The sequence below is a fragment of the Ranitomeya variabilis genome, chromosome 5, assembly GCF_051348905.1.
Source record: "Ranitomeya variabilis isolate aRanVar5 chromosome 5, aRanVar5.hap1, whole genome shotgun sequence".
NCBI lineage: Eukaryota > Metazoa > Chordata > Amphibia > Anura > Dendrobatidae > Ranitomeya > Ranitomeya variabilis.
Genome location: NC_135236.1, coordinates 677,965,149 through 677,984,784, shown reverse-complemented (window position 1 = coordinate 677,984,784; position 19,636 = coordinate 677,965,149). Strand labels below are relative to the sequence as shown.

General features: G+C 44.5%; 4 protein-coding genes across 4 annotated transcripts in view; 2 read left to right on the top strand and 2 right to left on the bottom strand.

Annotated features, from left to right (window-relative positions):
* Window positions 1-19,636, top strand: part of LOC143777037 (E3 ubiquitin/ISG15 ligase TRIM25-like) — a 521,945-nt gene that overhangs the window by 358,420 nt on the left and 143,889 nt on the right. The gene's annotated exons all lie outside the window — the stretch shown is intronic.
* Window positions 1-19,636, bottom strand: part of LOC143777040 (E3 ubiquitin/ISG15 ligase TRIM25-like) — a 481,784-nt gene that overhangs the window by 409,409 nt on the left and 52,739 nt on the right. The window lies entirely within an intron of this gene.
* LOC143777041 (E3 ubiquitin/ISG15 ligase TRIM25-like) lies at window positions 823-3,511 on the top strand. The gene has a single exon (XM_077266956.1). It carries the CDS (start codon window positions 844-846, stop codon window positions 2,494-2,496), a length of 1,653 nt encoding a protein of 550 aa, XP_077123071.1. The 5' UTR covers window positions 823-843; the 3' UTR covers window positions 2,497-3,511.
* LOC143777039 (E3 ubiquitin/ISG15 ligase TRIM25-like) lies at window positions 15,920-18,779 on the bottom strand. Its single transcript, XM_077266954.1, has 2 exons — window positions 18,759-18,779; window positions 15,920-18,176 (listed from the first exon to the last, which is right to left on the bottom strand). The coding sequence occupies exons 1-2, from the start codon at window positions 18,769-18,771 to the stop codon at window positions 16,588-16,590; spliced, it is 1,602 nt and encodes a 533-aa protein (XP_077123069.1). The 5' UTR covers window positions 18,772-18,779; the 3' UTR covers window positions 15,920-16,587.

Sequence of the window (19,636 nt, the reverse complement as noted above, 5' to 3'; positions counted from 1 at the left end):
GTCCCTAAGAAATAGTGTTGTAAAAATGAGAAATCGTTGCTCAACTTTTAACCCCTATAACTCCCTTATCACAAAAAAAGGGGTTCTAAAATTGTGCTGATGTATAGTAGACATGTCGGAAATGTTACTTATTGAGTATTTTGTGTGACATATCTCTGATTTAAGGGCATGAAAATTCAAAGTTGGAAAATTGCTAAATTTTCAAAATTTTCGTCAAATTTCAGTTTTTGTCCCACAAATAATTGCAAGTCATATTAAGGAAATGTTACCACTGTCATGAAGTACAATATGTCACGAGAAAACAATGTCAGAAAGGGACAGTGGTCAGAATTGTAAAAATTGGCCCAGTCATTAACATGCAAACCACCTTTGGGGGTAAAGGGGTTAAAAAAAAGAAAAAAAATATTCACCTCTCGACACTGTCCGACTCCTCGGCGTCTTCTGGCTCTCTGCGCCGTGACTGTTCAGGCAGAGGGTGCACACTAATCACATCATCGCGCCCTCTCACCTGAAACATCGCAGTCAGAGGACGGAAGACACCGCAGCCCAGAAACAGGGAGAGGCGAGTATGGCAAATCTCGGGGCCTGGAGCAAGAAGCGGGGGATCGGGCCCCCATAGCACGCCAGTGACCCCGATGGTGAGTGAGACCCTCCACCTGCTCAGGGCCCCGGCACTTGCCCGCGTGCGCCGGGTGCTGATACCGGCCCTGTACATCATAGTACATCATATATAGAGGACTGAATACCTGTTATAATTTTTCCTGTGTCTACATAGCTGAACCTGAACTTTGCTTTCTGAGTATTAAATAATTGTAGTTTATTTTCTCTCTTCTTCCATCAGCCATGGCGTCTATTGATCTGAGAGACGAGCTGCTCTGCTCCATCTGTCTGAGCACTTATACAGATCCTGTAATGCTGAGATGTGGACACAACTTCTGCCGGGTCTGTATTGGTCGTGTGCTGGATACACAGGACAGGTCTGGAGTTTATTCCTGTCCTGAATGCAGAGAAGAGTTTCAGGTGCGGCCGGCACTGATGAGGAACATAAATCTCCATAGTATAGCTGAACGTTTCCTGATTTCTCAGCAAGAACAAAAGGAGATCACCGGGATCTGCTGCACTTACTGTGTGGACTCTCCGGTACCTGCTGTTAGATCCTGTCTACTCTGTGAGGCTTCTCTGTGTGATAAACACCTGAGGGTTCACAGCAAATCACCAGAACACGTCCTCACTGATCCCAGCACTTCTCTGGAGAAAAGGAAATGTTCTGTCCATAAGAAGATCCTGGAATATTACTGCACCGAGGACGCTGCTTGTATCTGTGTGTCCTGCAGTTTGACTGGGGAGCATCGGGGACACCGGGTGGAGATGCTGGAGGAGGCCTCTGAGAAGAAGAGGAAGAAACTGAGAAATGTTCTGCAGAAACTGATCACAAAGAGAGAAGAGACTGAGGAAAGAGTCCGAAGTCTGGAGGAGCGGAGGAGAAAAGCTCAAGAAAAAGCAGCTGGAGAAGCCGAGAGAGTCACTGCCCTGTGTACAGACATCAGGAGACGGGTGGACGACCTGGAGAAGAAGGTCCTGAGTGACATCTCCAGGCAGGAAAAGGAAGAGTCACTGTCACTGTCTGCTCTGATCCAGAAGCTGGAAATAAAGAAGGACGAGCTGTCCAGGAAGATGAGGCACATTGAGGAGCTGTGTAACATGACGGATCCACTGACTGTCTTACAGGAACCAGACACCGGTGACTTGTGTGATCCTGAGGAGGAGGGAGGTGATGAGGACACAGGAGGACATGATGAACAGCCCCATGATGGAGATGACCTGGATGTGTCTGTGATCTCACACACATTACACACATTATGTGACGTAATATCAGGTATAAGGAGCGGGATCTATGTGGTGAGTCCTGCAGACATATTACTGGATGTTACCACAGCTGCTAATAATCTCCTTATATCAGACGACCTGAAAACTGCAACCTTTACAGAAGAAAAGCAGAAACGTCCAGAAACAGCAGAGAGATTCCAGGATTATAATCAGGTGATGAGCAGGAGAGGATTTACCTCAGGACGACATTATTGGGATGTGGAGATCAGTAGATCAAGGGATTGGAGGGTGGGGATGTGTTACCCCAGTACAGACAGGAGAGGAGATCAGTCACGCATTGGAGATAATAACAAGTCCTGGTGTTTGTGGAGATTTGATTATGATGATGATGAGTATTCAGTGGTACATGACAGTGATATGATGTGGTTACCTCACCAGATCTCCAGTGATAGGTTCAGGATATGTCTGGATTATGAGGCCGGGCAGTTGTCCTTTTATGAGCTGTGTGACCCCATCAGACACTTAGACACCTTTACTGCTGCCTTCTCCGAGCCCCTTCATGCTGTGTTATGGGTATGTGGTGGTTCTATAAAGATATCAGAGGGAGAAGCTGTGAGGAGCCGTAAACGTAGAAGAATCTGCCTTGAGAATGGTGACATCATAGGTTGAACAATCCAGGTCTCCACACCTTATGGGCTATGGACACCTGTGATTTTGAAATAATTTTTTTTGTCCAAATGTTACTGGTTTCTTGAGTTCCTCGAATGTTCAGACTGCAATCTTCATTCCGACATTAATGTTTAGACCTCCTGTTATGCTGTTTAAAAACTGTTCCTAATTTCATACTTTTCTCTTGTGGCCGTGTCCCTCTCAGTAATACAGGCTGGATGTGATGTCTTTGTGTTAGCACAGCTTCATTCCTGCACTGATTTCTCCTTGTGCACAGACTCACAGCAGCAAAATGGTAAAAAATAATGTGCTATGAAGATTATTTAGAACGGAAATGAACATTAAAAATACGGTGTGAAGGTGTCCATATTATTAAAACCAGCACATTTTACCCATATATTGTAGTGTAGTTTATTATAAAAGTATAATGTCGAGACTTTCGTATATCGATTTTTAGCTGATGTAGCATATTTGAAGTGTTATTTTCAGAATCACATTATTTTTCACAAAGTACAGTAAATGCATACTTATTGTAATATTCTGATTGTATTATGTGTATATCATGGTTCTATAAAGATATTAGGGAGAAGCAGAAACTGGTAGAAACCTTCATAATTTAAAGGGAAGGTCCCACCAGTTTTCTTGTAGTTTGTTTTTGTGTGAAATTAAGCTTAAAATAGTAATTAAAATGTATTAATGCACTGTGTGCAAACATTTCTATATGAAAAATATTATATATTTTCTTACAAATATATATATTTACCACTTGGGGAGCATTTTCCGTTTTAGACCTCAAGCAGCTATAGTAAGACTTGCCAGCTTTACGATATGTTTCCACGGTCAGGATTGCATCAGGATTTGACCCAGGCAAAATCTGCACCTGAGGTCACCTGCGTTTTTCATGTTTTTTTTTTTCATGCGGATTTGTGTGTGTTTTTGTAAGCTAAATAAAGATATACAAAAAGAAAAAAATTGTGATGTCACAAACGTCGCGAAACGGCCATCGTTTGGACCTGTACCCTCTGCTGTATGTACACCCCCGAGCCATGAAGATTTTATCGCAATAAAGAGTTACCTGTTTTGGAGATTGGCGAGTGCTGCCGTTTTCTTCCTGCTATCCTGATAGATACAATAGAAGGATAGATAGATAATACATAGATAGATAGATGATACGATAGATGGATCACACATGCGAGAAACTCGGACGAGTCTCTTATCTTAATACCCGGCACTCGGGAGCAGAGCGTGCAGCTACATGTATTTCTATGCAGCCGCACGCTCCGCTCCCGAGTGCCGGCGGCAGTGCCGTGTATTAAGATAAGAGATTATTTCAAAATCACAGGTGTCCATAGCCCATAAGGTGTGGAGACCTGGATTGTTCAACCTATGATGTCACCATTCTCAAGGCAGATTCTTCTACGTTTACGGCTCCTCACAGCTTCTCCCTCTGATATCTTTATAGAACCACCACATACCCATAACACAGCATGAAGGGGCTCGGAGAAGGCGGCAGTAAAGGTGTCTAAGTGTCTGATGGCTACCAGGTACACATAAAATTGGCCTTTTTTTATGCGCTAAACGCTCTCATTTTTCATATTTCTAGTGCAGTGATGCAGTTAAATTTTCATGTTTCATGTTTGCATGTTTCAGCGCTACAGTGTGCTGCCTTATTTGCTTGAATGTATAGGAGTTGGCGACTCTGGGTTTAGCACCTGTTCACACTTAGTCTATGTATGGATGTGACGGTCAGTTTTTTCAAATGTATTATTTAGCTTTCTGACCGAGCCGCCTCATAGTCACAGGTGTTTTGATTGCAGCAGGTCCATTGCCCCTCCACAGAGAGAGAGAATGGTAGTCTCACAAGAGGTTTTCATAGGCACCCATTCAGATGGAGACGTTTATTCTCAGTGAGGAAGGAAACCGCAGGACCTGGTATAAGAGAGATGCCGTAAAGTGGCTACCAGGCAGGGGCGGGCTGGGCCAGGTGGCACAGGGGCAAGCGCCCCCCGGGCCTGTCTCCTCAGCAGCAGATGCGGGCCGCCGGGCTTTCTGATGCCTAGAAGATGGCTTTTGGCACTGTTGTATTTTATCCTGTAAGTAGTGGCCGGCCATCCCTGAATTGTAGACACACCCACTCTGCACACAGTGTGGCCGGCCGTGCACTGTCTTCTGATCTCACCTCAGCAGCGCGCTGGCCGGGTTGCTTCCTCGTGGAGGACTGGAGAGCAGTTTGAGAGAAGAGGTCTGCAGGGGTCAGGAGATCAAGGACCCGGCCGGATCCTGCTTCTTGTGTCTGCAGTCGCTCTTAGGCACAGTGAGTGTGATGATTTATTGCACCCATTTGAACTTTCATGCAGCTCAGGTCACTATCAGTGGAGTCTTCGGCTCCTGCATCACCCGTTCAAGCTGATGCAATAACTCCCAGTCAGGGTCAGACACAAGTATACAGTCATCCTGACTGCTCCTGAGCCTGGCTCCAGGACACCATATATCATATATAATTCCATCCATTATAATGTGAGGTCCAGGTATAATCCGTGCATGTAACACTGCAGGCATGTGCACATAGTATAGTACATCAGTGCACAGATTAGTGTATGCCTTGGATGTAATATTGTGATACAGACACCAGACGTCTCATGACTGTAGTCACAGTATATCATACACTAGACTTGGGCAAAGTGCAGTCTAAGGCTATATGCACACGTTCGGAATTGCCACAGAACTTTCTGTGGCAATTCCGCAACTCCCTGCTGCGAGAAATAAGCATGCGGAATTCGCACGCATTTTCCCGCTAAACACTAGCATTTTGCAAGCGTAATTAGCTTGCAGAATGCTAACATTTTCCAAGCGATCTGTAGCATCGCTTGGAAAACTGACTGACAGGTTGGTCACACTTGTCAAACATAGCGTTTGACAAGTGTGACCAACTTTTTACTATTGATGCTGCCTATGCAGCATCAATAGTAAAAAGATATAATGTTAAAATAAAAAATTGTTCTATTCTCACCTTCCGGCAGCCGCTGCAGCCTTCTTGCTCCTTGCGATGCTCCTGGCAGCTCCTGTTCCCAGCGATGCCTCGCGGCAATGACCCCAGATGACGTAGCATCACACAGGACCGCTACGTCATCACAGGTCATTGTGCAAGGCATCACTGGGAACGGGAGCTGCCGGGAGCATTGCTAAGGCCTGGGCTGGATCCGGGGGCCACCAGAAGGTGAGTATATAACTATTTTTTATTCCCATGGCCTGGAGGAGAGTCCCCTCTACTCCACCCCGGGTACCATCTGCACATGATTCGCTTACTTTGCGTATGCCCCATGCGGGAAGTAAGCAGATCAATGCACTTGTATGTGTATGGAATCGCCGTGATTCCTCACAAAGAATGAGCATGCTGCATATTTTTCCGGAATGCGATTCCGCCGCAGAAAAATATGCAGCATTAGCACAGCATTGCGGAATCCCATTTAATTCAATGGGTTGTGTTGTGTATGTGTTTATGCCGCAAAAAAAACTTGGCAAAAACGCATACAATCCGCAACGTATGCACAGCCCAAGGCCGGGTTCACATTTGCAAGCTCGCGCTTCACCCCCCGGTGCTGCTGGCGCAACTGGGGACCGGAGTGTGCGACTGCATAGAAATACATACACCCGCACGCTCTGGTCCTGAGTGCCGGGTATTGATGCAAGAGACTCGCGCAAGTTTCTCGCATCACACTCGCAAATGTGACCCCGGCCTTAGGCCTGAAAACTGTGGTCCACGGGCTGCACTATGCCCTCCCAGGCCTGCATCCCTCAGGATGCAGACAGCGGTGAATACATTGGTGGAGCATGCAATAGAAATACTTGGCACTCAGGAAGTTGTAGTGAAAGAAAGCTAATTATATTTGGCAATCCTTATTATTCTTTTGGTCCTACATATGGGCTTTCATCAGAACTGACTGCATCTTGAGACAAGGATATTTAGACTGCATATATCAGCGCATTGTAATGCAACCCTGGTCACTAGCTAATGGCGCAATGCCACATGCTGCTGCACATGGTATAAACATTCTTATCTCAAGAGGCAGTCAGTTCTGATGAAAGCCCATATGTAGAACCAAAACATCAACAATAATAAGGATTGCCAAATGAAATTTGCTTTCTTTCACTGCAACTTCCTCAGTGCCAAGTTTTTCTATTGCATTATCTATGGGTTGAAACTCTACTTTGGCAGCTCATCTCACAGCAAGGAGTGCCGTATATCGTTTCTACACAATACATTGGTGGAGCACAGAGCCGCCAACACCTTCTTCCACCAATCAATGTGTGCGACTGAGCGTGCAGACGTGATGATGTCACTTCAAAGTGTCTGCTGTGCAAAGACTCCAGGGGAACAGGAGCAAGATGAGTGTGTTTATTTATGTGTATAGGATGTACGCCTATATATAGGAGGCTATGTGAGGACCCATACTGAATATAGGAGACTATGTGAGGGCTCATATTGTATATAGGGACTCATACTGTACATAGAGAGGCTACCGTATGTGAGGGCTCATGCTGAATATAGGGGAACATGTGGGGAATCACGTGTATATAAAGGGCTATGTGGCTGTTTGTACTGTACCTAGAGAGGTTATGTGAAGGCTCATACTGTGTCTAGGAGGCTATGTCAGGACTCATACTGTATATAGGGGCTATATGGGGCTCATACTGTATAAAGAGGCTATGTGAGGGCTCATGCTGAATATAGGTGGGTCTTGTGGGGCTCACACTGCATATAAGAGGCTGTGTTACAAATCATACTGTAGATAGAGAGGTTATGTGGAGGCTCATATTGCATATGGGGGGCTGTGTGTGGACTCATACTGTATATAGGGAAGATGTCAGGATACTTAAAGAGATCCTGTCACCAGGTCTTTCCCATATAACTTATGACCACCACCTTTCAACCCCATGTGACAGTGTTATGGAATGCTGTATATGATGCCCTGTAAGGTAAAAAAAATAGGTTTTATTATACTCACATACGGTGCGGTCCAGACCGATGGATGTCGCTGCTCTTGATCCAGTGCCTCTTCTCTTCTTGCGATGACGTTCTCCTTCCCTGCTTCGTTTGGATGACATGTCCTACGTCATCCATTCAGTTCTCACCATCGCACTTCTGCACAGGCAGCAGGTACACATCTATGTGCCTTATCAAGGGCAGAGCACAGTACTGCAATGCGCATGCGCCGATGCTCTTTGGCCTTTCCCGCACATGTGCAGAACAGCACTTTGCTCTTCCCTCAGCAGGGTAGATAGAAGGGCCCCTGCCGCCTGCACAGGAGCGTGATGGGGAACACTGTTTGGATGATGTAGGATGTGTCATCCACATGAAGCAGAGCCCCCACATGACCTTTAATATTATATGATATAATTATTAGATTTTAATATAAATTGTAATTAATATGTTAATAATAATATTGAGCAGAATTCATTTCAGTCTTTTGGTTTGGCCTCCATGACAGTTGTGGTGTCATGTGGCCCCTCTGAAAAATGATTCGCCCATACTGCGTACAGAGACATAAGATGGTTAGAACAGGATAATACGTGACTAATGTAATGTCTGATGTCTGTATATCGCATACCAGTCATATATTGTCCTGTACAGTATACTTTATGTAATTTACTGTGTGCATAAACATCTGATGTTCTATCCAGGATAAAGTGGGAATAGTATAATATATGATGTCTGTACTCATAGCACAATATATAAGTAACATATTATCCAGTACATACCATTTGTCGCCTGTAATCCTCCCATTAACGGTTTTTCCCCTAGTTTCCTTGTAGATGTTAGAGAAGTGTCAGTGTGTTAATATACTCACCTAGCGCCGTGTTCTCCAGTATCCATCACCGCTCTGCTTCTCCTCTGAGTGACGTCTACTCTTCACTCTTCAGACTCCGGCTCCCGCTATGCTTTATGTGACCTGGACATGTCTTTACAATGTAATCCTATGGATCCTCATTGTGAGCCTCATTCTCACGCTCCATAGACTTATATTGTAAAAGCCACTTATGTGTCATATAGAGCCCAGCGTGACCTGGAGAGTTTGAATAGCCGTCAGGTGACTTAGAAGAGTGGAGCAACGCTAGACACAGGAGAAGACGGCGATATGTGAGTATACTACCACACTTACACGCTGCAATCAGTGAGTATCTTAACACACTGAAACAACACTAAACTAAAATTTACACAGGTTTGGAGAAAACAAGTTAATGGCGGCTTCTTAATGTGGACTGTTTTGTCTGTTTCACAATGGAGGTGAGTGTATATGAATCAATGCTATGAGGACAACATGCAATTTCCAAGCCTCACACTTTTTTTTCTAACACTGATTTCTGGGCTCTAGACAAATTTCTGCAGTCAGTCTGTGTGTGGCAGGTTATTGAATTGTGATAGAGTGCTGTGCACACACTGTCACGTGTTTGTGTTCCCAGCGTAGTGATTGCAAGTATGAGTTTGCATAGTTATAGTCAGGTGTAGTGTTGAGCATTCCGATACCGCAAGTATCGGGTATCGGCAGATACTTGCGGTATCGGAATTCCGATACCGAGATCCGATATTTTTGTGATGTCGGAAGTTCCCAGTGTATGGTTCCCAGGGTCTGGAGGAGAGGAAACTCTCCTTCAGGCCCTGGGATCCATATTCATGTGTAAAATAAAGAATAAAAATAAAAAATAGGGATATACTCACCCTCTGACGCGCCCTGATTGTAAACGCTGCAACCAGCAGCCTCCGTTCCTAAGAATGAACGAGTGAAGGACCTTCGATGACGTCGCAGCTTGTGATTGGTCGCGTGAGCGGTCACGTGACCGCTCACGCGACCAATCACAAGCCGCGACGTAATCGTAGGTCTTTCACTCCCTGCATTCTTATGAACGGAGGCAGACGCTTGGACCGGTGAGAGCCGGGGCCGCCGGAGGGGTGAGTATATCAATATTTTTTATTTTTATTCTTTATTTTACACATGAATATGGATCCCAGGGCCTGAAGGAGAGTTTCCTCTCCTTCACACCCTGGGAACCATCCAGGATACCTTCCGATACTTGTGTCCCATTGATTTGTATTGGTATCGGCGATATCCGATACTTTCAAGTATCGGAAGGTATCGCTCAACACTAGTCACGTGCCAACCAGGGCCGGTTTTAGACAAAGCAGGGCCCTGGGCAAAAGTTTAAAGTGGGTCCCCAAATTCTAACATTTTGCACCATCGGATAGAAACATTTCAGCTGTATTTACTTGTGCTGAGTTCAGGCTGCTAAACGAGCGTGATCGACAATATTGAAGTCGTTTGACACTTGTTTCCCGGCCTCCTTAGGGTATGTGCACACGTGCACAATACAGGGCATCTTAGCTTCAGAGGCAGAGGGGGAGTGATGGGAGAGGTAGTGTCACCTGACGCACTCTCATCCATCACTGCTTTCAACTGTATCAGCCAATAAGTGGAATGCACGATGCAGGGGGGCGACACCGTGCCCCTCTTACTCGGGCCACTAGAGGTGCGGGGGCCCTAGGCAGCTAACTGGTCTGCATGCCCCTAACGCTGACCCTGGTGCAAACTAGTCTCAGACACCTCTCTGAGTAGCTGACTGATAGAAGTGGATGAGAATTTAGTCGCCATTTGACCACAAATATCCCATCATTTTTCCAGCTTTATCTTTTTATAGCCTTGTTACCTCTACTCCCTTTATGAATCAGCCACAGGTAAACACAGTAAGGATGGGCCGCCGGTAATGGGCCACTGCTGTGTACTTGCCCCCCAGGCCAACATTTGCCAGCCAGCCCCTGCTACCAGGTACACATAAAATTGGCCTTTTTTATGCGCTAAACGCTCTCATTTTTCATATTTCTAGTGCAGTGATGCAGTTACATTTTCATGTTTGCATTTTTCAGCGCTACAGTGTGCTACCTTATTTGCTTGAATGTATAGGAGTTGGCGACTCTGGGTTTAGCACCTGTTCACACTTAGTCTATGTATGGATGTGACGGTCAGTTTTTTCAAACAGAGCTTAAAGGTGACCCATCCACTGTTTCCATGGTAATTGGAGAGGCTCTTTGCTGAATTTCAATACCATGTTCCTTGGCAAATATGATATCCATGAAATTGCCACCTGCACCAGAGTCAATCATAGCTGCACTGGAAATCCACTGTCCTGAACACAGGATCTTAATAGGGAGAGAACAGTGAGAGTTCTTTTCCTTCAGCTCCTTGGGTGGTGAAGTCATAGAAAGTGAATGGAATACAGCGTTTAAAGGCAGGCTACATTCAGAGATGTCAGATTCATCATCACAGTTGTCATACTCCCCTACTGCTGCTGGCACCTTGTTAGGCCGTCTAGGACACTTAGGACAATTGATCAAGAAGTGGTCAGAATGGCCGCAGTAGAAACAGACTTTCACGAAGGCGATGCTCCCGGCGCTATTGATCTTGTGCCTCTGAACAAAATCAATTTGCATGGGCACCTCCTCCACCTCCTGAGAGGTTTTACCTGCAGGCTCTTTGAAGGAAGGGAAAAGTTAGAAATACGGTTATATGCAGCAAATTTCTCCTGCCTACGCACAGTAAGGCGAATGTCAATGCACACACAATGCTGTATAAATGTCTCTAGTTCTTGTGGTGACTCAGAGCGAGCTAGTTCATCTTTTATAATACTAGACAGACCCCTTTTAAAAATAGGCAATTGTGCATAACTGTCCCAATTGGTATCTACCGCTAATCTCCTGAATTCAGTGGCATACTCAATAACAGAACGTTTAGCCTGGCGTAAAGACAACAAAGCAGATTCAGCGGTTGCACGGCGATTAGGGTCATCAAACATTAATGCCATAGCGGCCAAGAAATCATCCAAGTCATTTAACCGTGGGTCACGAGACTCAATCATCGGAATTGCCCAGACGAGCGCTCGTGCGGTCTGCAGCATTATTACACATAATACTTTAGATCTATCCGTAGGAAAACGGTCAGCATGCACATCAAAATATAGCATTAATTGATTCACAAAGCCACGAAATTTGTCGCGATCACCATTAAATCTGAATGGGGGCAACTTAGGTGGGCTAGCTAGTGGCTGTTGCCCAGAGGGTAAAGTCACTTGTGCAGCTATTTGCGTGCTTATGTCCTGAAAAGTCCATCCATACTGGGACTCTATGCCAGCAAGTTTGTTTTCCTGGGCTGCCATGCGGTTGCTTAAGTCCTACAAAGTTTGTCCAAACACTTGTTGATTAAGTTCAAAGCTTCCAAACTTCTTTTGCAGACCTTCCACATCTTTCTGCAGTGATCTAATTCTGGAAAACACCTGCTCTAATCTGCTCTCTGCAGTCATTGTTCCAGCAGTCTCCTTTTTTTTTTTTTAGGCTAGAGTATCCTGTAATAATTATAGGGGATAACTCAGGAGACTCTTTGCGTGGAACAAGACAACTACAGGATAGTTTTATAAGTGGTAAAGTCTATATTATCACACGGTGATTCAAACAGGTGCAGAGAGAAACTTAAGTCCACAACACTTGGTGTAAATATTAAATGCAGCTTAGCAGTCTATAGGAAACTTCAGAGGAAAATGCAAACAAGCAGAAAGTCTATGAAGCACATTTATTCTTGAGGAAACTTGACACGAATAAATCCTTGTCTTAGTCCAGACACAGATAGATATGCTTATAAGGCAGTTCAAATCATAACTTAGCTCAACCAGGGAGGCCTGGTTAATAGTCTCAGGTTTTGCAGAGCAGCAAAAAGCTTACATGTCCAGCAAATGCAGATGGAAGTAACACGAGCAGCAGATGAAGGATTACCAAACACTGGTGTATGCAGCAGGAACTCAGAGCAGAGTGGCAGGATCTCCAACACAGCTTCACAGGAGCAGGTGCAGGTGCAAGGCCAGGGAGTAATCAGAGGTCAGGAGCTGGATGCAAAGCAGAATACTCTAGCACAGACTGAAGGCTGGGGTGGAGTTTTATAGCAGGAAGACACAGTGCACATGAGACCAAAGACGCCATCTTGGAAAAGGGCAGTAATGCACAAAAGGTAAAAAATGTTCAGAGTCCTGACAGTGACTTAAATATGAGTGTCTGAGCAAAGGGTCTGAATACTTATTAATTTGCAAAATGTCTACGTTTGTTTGTTTTTTTCAGATGGGGTACAGAGTGTACATTGAAAAAAAAATGAACTTTTTTGAATTTACCAAATGGCTGCAATGAAACAAAGAATGAAAAATTTAAAGCGGTCTGAATACTTTCCATACCCACTGTATATGCCCCCATCCTGGTATATATCCCCGCCATCCTGGCATAAATACCTCCCATCCTTGTATGTACCCCCCATTCCATGAATATGCCCCAACCATGTATATGTTCCCCTAATCTATGCATATGCCCCCTAATACTCGTTTATGCTCCTCCATCCTTCTATATGCCCCTCATTCAATGTATATGCTCCCCTAACCTATGTATATGAACCCCCATCCTGCCAGCGCCGCTGTTCAATGCTTAAAAAACACACACGCTCCTACTCACCTTCCATCCTCTCCCCCGCCGCGCCGCCTTCTGACACCAACAGCTGACTTTAGCGACCAAGCGACGGGTGCGCATAAAGTCACTTCCATGCACCCAGTCACGTGTACCCCGACGTCAGCTGCGGGCCTCTGATTGGCCTGCAGCATGTATTGCTAGACGTAGATGATGTCCTCTTGTCACTATCACAGACGTATGTGTATAAAGCTCACTAGAAAAATCTCTGTATTGTCCCCTCATACAGTTATACAATGTAATAAGATTGCCCTTAAGCTTATGATTTTCCAAACTTAATAACCGCCAAATTTAATAACTTGTCTTGGTATTGTAGTCTACCGATTCTGGTGATAACTTTGGTCGCTCTTCTCTGCATCAGCTCAAGTTCAGCTTTGTCCTTATACACTGGAAACCAAAATTGTTCTCAGTATTCTAAGTATGGCCACATTAGTGCCTTGAGAGTCAAATATAGAGTCAAATTATGTTCCTTTAAGGAGCATCTATGCCTCTTTCAATGTATCGTATTATTTTATTTGCCTTTACAGCAGCTGCCTGGCACTGGTCACTAAAGTGGAGTTTGCCGTCCACACATACACCCATGTCTTTTTCAGCGACAGTTATACCCAGTGTTTTATAATTTAGTACATAATTATATATTTTATTTCCTCTGCCTAACTGCATGACCTTGCATTTCATCTATATTAAACTTCAATTGCCATTTCTCAGTCCAAGCCTCTAGCTTACATAAATTCCTCTGTGACATTACATTATCCTCCTCTGTGTTGATTACTTTGCAGATTTAGTATCATCTTTAAATATTGAAATTCCACATTGTATGCCCTCTGCGAGGTTGTTAATAAATGTTAAGAGGGCTGTGAAGGAAGCCCCGTTCCTCCCACGTCACCAATCCGTGACATCACTACACAGGCACAGCTCTCCGGTGCCCCCTTTGTCTCTCAGGTCAGTAAGGGAACTGCACCTAGAGCAAATGGCCGCCGGGGAGATTGCCCTGTTACCCACGCCGGGTATTCTAAGATTTGCAATCAGAGTAAAAGGATCAGCCCAAAATTAATTTATGATTTAATTGCCTTAAGGGCCCACTAGGTAATTACAAGAAATATACAATCACAATATATCAAGAGTTATAGTCAGAGTACAATATCATAATAATAATGCAAGGCTTAAAGGTATACAGCTGGAGGTCAATTTACCAGGTTGAAGGTCGCTTGTGGAAGCCGGGGGGCGCAGCGTTCCGCAGGTCCAAGACTTTAGTTGCCGGGCAGCCCCCAGAAAGCGTGTGCTTGCCCCCCCCTCTGGCTGGCATATGCCCTGTTCCTTAGTCATCTTCTGTGTCTGACACTCTCCAAGTGTCCCAGCTCTTAACCCTGCTGTGACCCTCCCCCTGTAGCTGGGTGGGCTTAGCAATCTCCACCCCTCTGCAATCCTGCAAGATTTATTCCAATATCTAATAAATGGGATAACTTCTCTCAGGATGATCGGATCAGTACACGGGCAGTACCAGCGCCTGTGGTTTGTTCTGCCGGTCGTACAGGGATCAAACCTGGACCCATTCAGTCCCTGTGGGTGGCTGATCTCTATATCTCGGGTTTCAGACCTCCCACGGACACGGGAGTCGCACTGTTAGATGCGCAAATTCTTTAGGGCGAGGGGAATATTTTTTTGAGCCGGTACCTCGGACGATGCGTTCATAATTCACGATTCCATGTTGGAGACGGTTCGACCGGACGGCCATAATAAATGTGTATCCTGTGGCTACTCGACATGCGTGCTTTAGTTAAGCCCCCAAGCACTTCCAAGCTCCCTGCTGGTGTGGCTTCCTCACTCAGGCTTTGAAATGCTATCTGCCTGCCACCTTGTGCTCAGCCCATTAGCATACTGAAAGGAACTTTATTCATTAGAAAAGGTGGGGGCCAGGAGCACTCCTCTCTGCAGACCTGTGACCAGGAGATAAAATGGAGTCACGCCAATCTCTGTTAGTATGCCCGTCCAAGATGGCGGCTGTTCCCTCATCACAAGGGCCCAATACTGACCCCTGTGGTACAGCAATGTTAACTGCAACCCAAGCCGAGTGTATTCCATTAATAATCACACTTTATTTCCTATTATTGAGCCAGTTAACCCAGTTACACATATTTTCTCCTAGTCCCATTACTCTCATTCTTTGTACCAACCTTTTGTGTGGCACTGCTGTTTTAAATGCATTTGAAAAGTCTAGATAGACAGCATCCACGGTGTTATCCTTCTCCAGTCTGGAACTTACCGCCTCGTAGAAGCTGATGAGATTAGTTTGATAGGACCGATCTCTCATAAACCCATGTTGATGTTAGGTCTTGAGATTATTCTTATTGAGATACTCCAGGATAGCATCTGTTAGGAAACACTCAAGGATTTTACCTACAGTAGAGGTTACATTTCTTGGCCTGTAATTTTCAGGCTCAGATTTTCTCCCCTTTTTGAATATTTCACTACATTTGCTCTGCGCCAGCCTTGATGTACAGACCCTGTTATTATGGGATCTGTGAATATTAAAAATAATGGTTTGTCTATCATGGAGGTTAATTCCTGCAGTAATCGGGAGTGTCTGCCATCCGTGCCTAGGGTTTTGCCTACTTTAGTGATTTTGAGAAGGCGCCATACGACCTGCTGGGTTATCGGGTGACATTTCATGGAGAATTACTGGTCATCCTGATCATGTCATCTGTCATGGGATTTTCTTTTGTAAATACTGTAGAGATAAATCCTAATTTTAAGACCTTCTAAGGAACATATATTTTTGTATTATATCCTGATACGTACAACCATAGGATTCATAGAGGGTTTCTCATGTCAGTACGGTGATGCAGCTTTCTTCGGTATTACAACTTGAACATGTAAACTGAGCTGAAAATAATGAACCATCTTCAATTTGCTGGAAAGAATGGCACAGTTTATTAATTTTTTCAGTCATCGGTTTTTACTTCACCAAAATCACACATTCTAATAATAACGCCCATCGATCAATACATTTACACTTATTTCCCTATAATTTGTTTCACAGCTGCTATAACGGTTAGGACGAGGGTACAGCACTGTAGCACCTAACGGCACGCCAACCACTGTGTGACCCTGACCCGAGACTCATTTTCTATTTTAATGTAGTGATAACTGCACAATACTAACTTGTAGCTCATCATAGCCCTTCATGGTGAAACTAGACAGCGCCACCAACCTCCATACACAAGCAGTGCCAATAGGTCATACACTATTTGGATGGTAAATTTTGCACCCACTCACCACACTCTGTTGTTTCTTAGTATTTCGTAGTTGTTTCTCACTATTAGACGACAGCTGTCTAACTATCCAAAATAACTTTACGATTAACTATAAGGCCATAGTCACACATTCAGTATTTGGTCAGTATTTTACATCAGTATATGTAAGCCAAACTCAGGAGAGGAACAATCCGAGGAAAAACATAATCGAAACACATCACCACTTCTGTTTCTTTTCACCCACTCCTGGTTTTGGCTTACTGGTAAACTCCTTAACTATCAGTAGGTTTCTCATGATGATGTCTCGTTTCTGCTGCCCCATCCGGACAGCTTTATACAACCTTTATGTACACATAACACGGCATGTAGGGGCTCGGAGAAGGTGGCAGTGAAGGTGTGTAAGTGTCTGATGGGGTCACACAGCTCATAAAAGGACAACTGCCCGGCCTCATAATCCAGACATATCCTGACTCTATCACTGGAGATCTGGTGAGGTAACGGGATCACTTCACTGTCATGTATTACTGAATACTGATTATTATACACCTGTCGCCCTCCACACAAACACCAGGACTTGTTATTATTTCCAATGTGTGACTGACGCCCCCTCCTGTCTATACTGGGGTAACACATCCCCACCTTCCACGCCCCTGACCTACTGACCTCCACATCCCAGTAATGTTGTCCGGAGGAAAATCTGCTGCTGCTTAAAACCTGATCCTCCTGGAATCTATTTGCAGTTTTTGGACGATTCTGGTTTATTAGAATACGAGACACAGTTTTCAGGTCGTCTGATATAAGGAGATTATTAGCAGCCGTGTTTACATCCAGTAATATGTCTGCAGGACCCTCCACATGGAAGATCACATTTATATCTCTTATCATAGCAGATAATGTGTGTGATATGTGTGAGATCAGCTCCGCACCCCGATCACCTCCATCATGTCCTCCTGTGTCCTCATCACCTCCCTCCTCCTCAGGATCACACAAGTCACCGGTGTCTGGTTCCTGTAAGACAGTCAGTGGATCCGTCATGTTACACAGCTCCTCAATGTGCCTCATCTTCCTGGACAGCTCGTCCTTCTTTATTTCCAGCTTCTGGATCACATCAGACAGTGACAGTGACACCTTCTCTTGCCGCCTGGAGATCTCACTCAGGACCCTCTTTTCCAGGTTGTCTACCCGTCTCCTGATTTCCATAAACAGGGCAGAGACTTGCTTCTTTTCTTCAGTCATTTTTTCTTGACCTTTTCTCCAGTTCTCCTCCAGACGCCAGACTTTTTCCATAGTCTCCTCTCTCTTTGAGGTCAGTTTCTGAAGAAAATTTCCCAGTTTAGTTTTTCTCTTCTTAGAGGCCTCATCCAGAGACTCCACTTTATGTCCTCTGTGTTCTCCAATGAGACAGCAGGACACACAGATACAAGCAGCGTCCTCAGTGCAGTAATATTCCAGGATCTTCTTATGGACAGAACATTTCCTGGTCTCCAGAGAAGTGGTGGGATCAGTGAGGACGTGTTCTGGTCCTTTGCTGTGAACCCTCAGGTGTTTATCACATAGAGAAGCCTCACACAGAAGACAGGATTTAACAGCAGGTACAGGAGAGTCCACACAGTAAGAGCAGCAGATCCCGGTGATCTCTTCCTGATGTGGTTGGGTAGACAGGAAATCCTCCAATATGTTGCACAGAGTTATGTTCCTTATCAACACAGGTCGCTCTTGAAATTCTTCTCTACATTCAGGACAGGAATAATCTCCAGACTCGTCCTTAGTATTCAGGACTCGTTCAATACAGACCCGGCAGAAGTTGTGTCCACATCTCAGGATTACAGGATCTGTATACAGGGTCAGACAGATGGAACATTCCAGCTCTCTTCTTAGACCTAATAATGAAAATAATATTGCGGCATGCATTTTACACACATACAATATGCATGTTATTAGAGCAAAATAAACACCTATAATGGTGCTAATAGTGTGTATGCTAGGACTCAATCAAGGGACAACTGAAAAACAAGGGGTGGGCGTGAGGTCTCCCCACCGTGGACGCACATCAGGTAACTCCTCCGGGAAATTTGAAATTTTAATTTACTATAGGCTATATCCTGGTTGCCACTAGCGGCTCAAATTGGTGTACGTATATGCATTAGGCATGATACTATTATTGTCTTTCAGGATGGCTATTCCATAATGATGTGCTCCTTGAGTATCCACTTATTTATTCTTGTATTCTTTGTATATATCCACCTTTTGTGGTATGTTATTGATATTGAAGCATTAACTACTGCGGTGGTTTGACCTCATGGCCCAATGCGTTTGTGCATTTTTGACATTGGTGTTTCCTACTAGCCCCATTGGTTCCTTGTACTGTTCTTATATACTGTTGTTTTAATATATTTAATAAAGATATAATTTTATGGGATAAATCAACTGTGTTCTTTGTGGAGTATTAGCTCTTCTTAGACCTGCAGAAGCCATTACTGACTGTAAAATGAGGCAGAAAAAAAAGAAATGAAACTGAAAGTCGGAATGACTCACTTTTATCACAAAGATTGCGGAGGGGTAACATACTTGGTGGTTTATAAAAGGTGACAGCAATTACAGAGGAACTCCCATTTCAGGGAAATGAACATGCAGAGTTCACTTTCAGTAATAAGTAGAGGAATGGACAATAACAATACTAAAAGGTCTTTGTTATATGCCTTTAAGTAGAATAACAGCAAGAAATCTTGCTCTAGTAGACTATACAAATAGAAAAAACTATGGACCAATCAGACATTGAACAATATAAATGGATGTTTTAATGCTAGCCGTAAGTTCTACAAACAAAACATGAGGTTTGTCATGGATTTTCCTTATTAAAGGGAATCTGTCACCCTAAAAATCGTATCTGAGCTAAGCCCACCGGCATCAGGGGCTTATCTACAGCATTCTGTAATGCTGTAGATAAGCCCCCGATGTATCCTGAAAGATTATTATTATAGCGCCATTTATTCCATGGCGCTTTACATGTGAGGAGGGGTATACATAATAAAAACAAGTACAATAATCTTGAACAATACAAGTCGCAACTGGTACAGGAGGAGAGAGGACCCTGCCCGCGAAAGCTCACAGACAGGTTGTGGATGGCTTTGTATGTCATGGTTAGGCTTTTGTACTGGAGTCTCTGGGTAATGGGGAGCCAGTGAAGGGATTGACAGAGGGGAGAGGCCGGGGAATAGCGGGGGGACAGGTGGATTAGTCGGGCAGCTGAGTTTAGAATAGATTGGAGGGGTGCGAGAGTGAGAGGGGAGGCCACAGAGCAGGAGGTTACAGTAGCCGAGGCGGGAGATGATGAGGGCAT